At 51.0% G+C, this 3,062-nt stretch overlaps 1 protein-coding gene across 1 annotated transcript in view; it reads left to right on the top strand.

The window, feature by feature from the left end:
- The first annotated feature begins 2,319 nt into the window (after positions 1-2,319).
- The window catches only part of Mtap (methylthioadenosine phosphorylase), a 47,823-nt gene continuing 47,080 nt past the window's right edge, over positions 2,320-3,062 (top strand). The window contains exon 1 of the mRNA XM_005401168.2: positions 2,320-2,379. Within this exon, the coding sequence (XP_005401225.1) occupies positions 2,335-2,379 (45 nt within the window). The 5' untranslated portion in view covers positions 2,320-2,334. The remainder of the gene's footprint in view (positions 2,380-3,062) is intronic.

Here is a 3,062-nt window from a genome sequence, read left to right as displayed (position 1 = left end):
TGTGAGAAAACTTATAGCTAAAGCAAACAATAAGAGTAAGTCTATGCTATCTAAGTAACAGGTTAAATGGATAGCACTCACGTTAACATAAGTAATATTTTGAACAAAATTATGTCTTGTTTCTGTGTTAGCTGCCTGTCTTAGTTACTGTCTTGTCAGGGAGATACCGTACCTGACACCGTTATGGTTTGTGTCTGGATGTCCCTCAAAGCCTCACACAGTCATGGTCCAGTGCTGGAATTATGGATGCGAGTGCTACACCTGCCTTGGGGCGGGTGGTTTGTATACAATGTAATGGAGGGAAAGAGGCTGTTTGTCTCTTCTTTTCCCTTTTGCTCTTGATGCTTTTGCTGTCTTCCGCCGCCATGAACGGTTGCCCTCTGCCATGTGCCACTCTGCCTTGGAACCAGCCAAATATGGACTGAAACCTCCACAAACTGTAAGCTAAATAAACCCTTCTTTCCCTAATTTTGGGTGTCAGGTATTTTTGTCTCAGCAAGGAGAGAAAAGTAATCAAGACACACAACCTAAATGAGAAGTTTATTTTGTCTCAGAGTTACAGTCTGTAGGTGGTTGGATCCAAGGCTGAACAGCATGGCAGAAGAATGGCTGCTTACCTCGTGGCAGCTGGGCACCAGAGAAAGTCAAAGGAGAAGCCAAGAAGGGAGATACAGTTACACCCACAGGAAAGCCCCTCTTCTAACCCCATCTCCTAGCAGCAAATGAGCTATAATGCTCCCACAATCTAATTACCTCCCAAAAATCCCCAGCTATGATCTCATGAGGTTTTGAGGAGACATTCAGATCTAAACCAAAACATTCTGCTCATGGTCCCCAAAAGACTCACACACATCATTTTATGCAAAATGCATTTACTCCATCTCTAAGAGTTGTCAAAGTCAACAGTTCCAGCATGGCTGAAAAGTCCAAGTCCAAAGACTTTTCTGAGACTCAAAGCAAATTAGTAGCTGTGAGCCCCAATAAAAATCAAAAAGAAAGTTAAATACTTCCAACAATATACAATGGCACAGGGCAAACATTCCCATTCCAAAAGGGAGGAAGAGGTGGAAAGAAAGGAATGGGATCAAAGAAAGACTGAAACGCAGCAGGGAAAATGTTAAATCCTGTAGCTTTGTTATGGTTTGTGTCTAGATGTCCCTGCAAAGCCTTATGCACTTTAGATGGGACATTTTGGAGGTAGCTGAATCTGTGATGGATCCATGGTTCAATGCTAGGATTAAGGGTGCTGGGATTAAGAGTGGGTGATTGCTGGATCAGTCCACTGGCTGGACTGGCACTGCCCTAATCCCAGCAGTCCGGAATTGGTCTTTCCCCCTTTAACTCTGGGTATCAGATATTCATCAGATTAATTATTCCACCTCCCTTAATCTTGGGCTTCTGCAAAGCCTCAGAATATGAGAAAATGTAGATCAATTTTCTGCCAGAGCATAACACACATCCCGGAGTCTAACTGCCAATAAAGTCCTTTTCAATTCAAACCTCCTGAACCTGGTCTTTGCTATCTCTTTTCATCACCGTTTTGGTCTTATGAAATCTGAGTACAGCATTCTAGGGCGGTTTCTGCAGCTTGCACCACCAAACCTTTCGAAGCTCCTCCTCCAAGCCAGTTCCAAAAGCATCTGGACCACAGGGTCAAGTACAGCCAGAGTGACAACCCCATTTCTCTAAGACCAGAGTCTGTCCTAGTCACTTTCTCCTCACTGGGACACAATGCCCAACGGCCACAGCCTAGAGGAGGACAGGCTTGTTTTGGTTCATGGTTATAGTCCATCGGCAGCTGGCTCCCAGGCACGACAGCATGGCAGAAGAGCGTGGCCAGCGAACAACTGCTCACTGCACGGTGGCTGGGAAGCAGAAAAAGTCAAGGGAGGGCCCGGAAAGGGAGCTGTACCCTTCCAGGTCATGCCCACAGTACCCCGCCTCTTCCAACGCATAGCTGCCTCCTGACAGCAGGTGAGCTGTAGAGCCCCCAAACCATCACTTCCCAAGAGCTCTAACTATAACTGCCTCAGAATTTTCAGGGACATCTAGGTCTAAACCGTAACACTGCTGTAGGGGAGAAGGCTAGTATCACTTTCCTTGGCCATCCTTCCACCCCAGAGTAAGCTGCAGCATTTACGGATCTCAAGAGGCCTCCCTTAAAATTGCTGTCACAGAAAGGTGTGTTTCGAGTTATCACACCATCAAGGAACAACATGTAGGATTATCCCAGTAGGGAAAGGGTGAGGCTTTAAGCGTGAACAACTATCCCAGCGGGGAACTGATGGGACGTGCGTGTGTGGCGGGGTCCTTCCAGTGTTGGATGACGAAGACATGGGTCTGCACTGTGAGTCTGCGCGTACCAGACACAGCTTTGAGGTAGGGTTAAGGACAGGCCTTGCCTGGTAGAGCCAGTGTGCAGGTGGGCAGAGTTACATTCCTTTAAAAGCCTCCCCTCAAATTGCAGATGAGTAAAAAAAGTTAACCCAGTCGCATGTTACTCAGCTTCCCTTCTCCCTGAACCCAGTCAACCCCAGCCCTACCTCCTCCCCAAGGAACTGAGGGAAATAAGCAACGCCTGGGCGTTTGCCGAGAAGGGCAAGCCACGCCCCGCGGCCCGAGCCTCCGGGGCTGGCTGTAGCGCATCTCCGCGAGCCTGTTCCTCCCGCCCGCCAGAACCTCCGGGGCGCAGCCCGCAGGCTCTGGGGCTGAGGCCGCGCAGACCCCGCCGCTGGCCCTGCTGGGGAGCGCGGCTCCGCCTTAGAGGGCTTTTTGTGAGCCAGCTAAGGAGATGCGGAGCAGAGTCTGGGGCAGCAGAAGCGCTCCACACCCGGGGCCCAGCCCCACCACGGCCAGGAGCCCGTTATAACGGGAAACGCAAAGAAACCGGGGGAACCGGAAAGGTCCGCACCAGGGGCGGGGCACGGGAACCCCGATTTGGGGAGGGGGAGGCGAGGAACGCCCACAAGCGCAGCCAATCCCGCCGCCCCGCGGAGGAAGAGGCGGAGCCGGGCCCGCGCGGGCTGCCCTCCGCCGCCTTCCCGCGCAGACATGGCCTCGGC

This window comes from Chinchilla lanigera, unplaced genomic scaffold (genome assembly GCF_000276665.1).
Source record: "Chinchilla lanigera isolate Chin_1 unplaced genomic scaffold, ChiLan1.0 scaffold00071, whole genome shotgun sequence".
In the NCBI taxonomy this organism is placed as follows: Eukaryota; Metazoa; Chordata; class Mammalia; order Rodentia; family Chinchillidae; genus Chinchilla; species Chinchilla lanigera.
The sequence above is the reverse complement of the archived record's forward strand: the minus strand, read 5'-3'. Positions and strand labels throughout refer to the sequence as shown.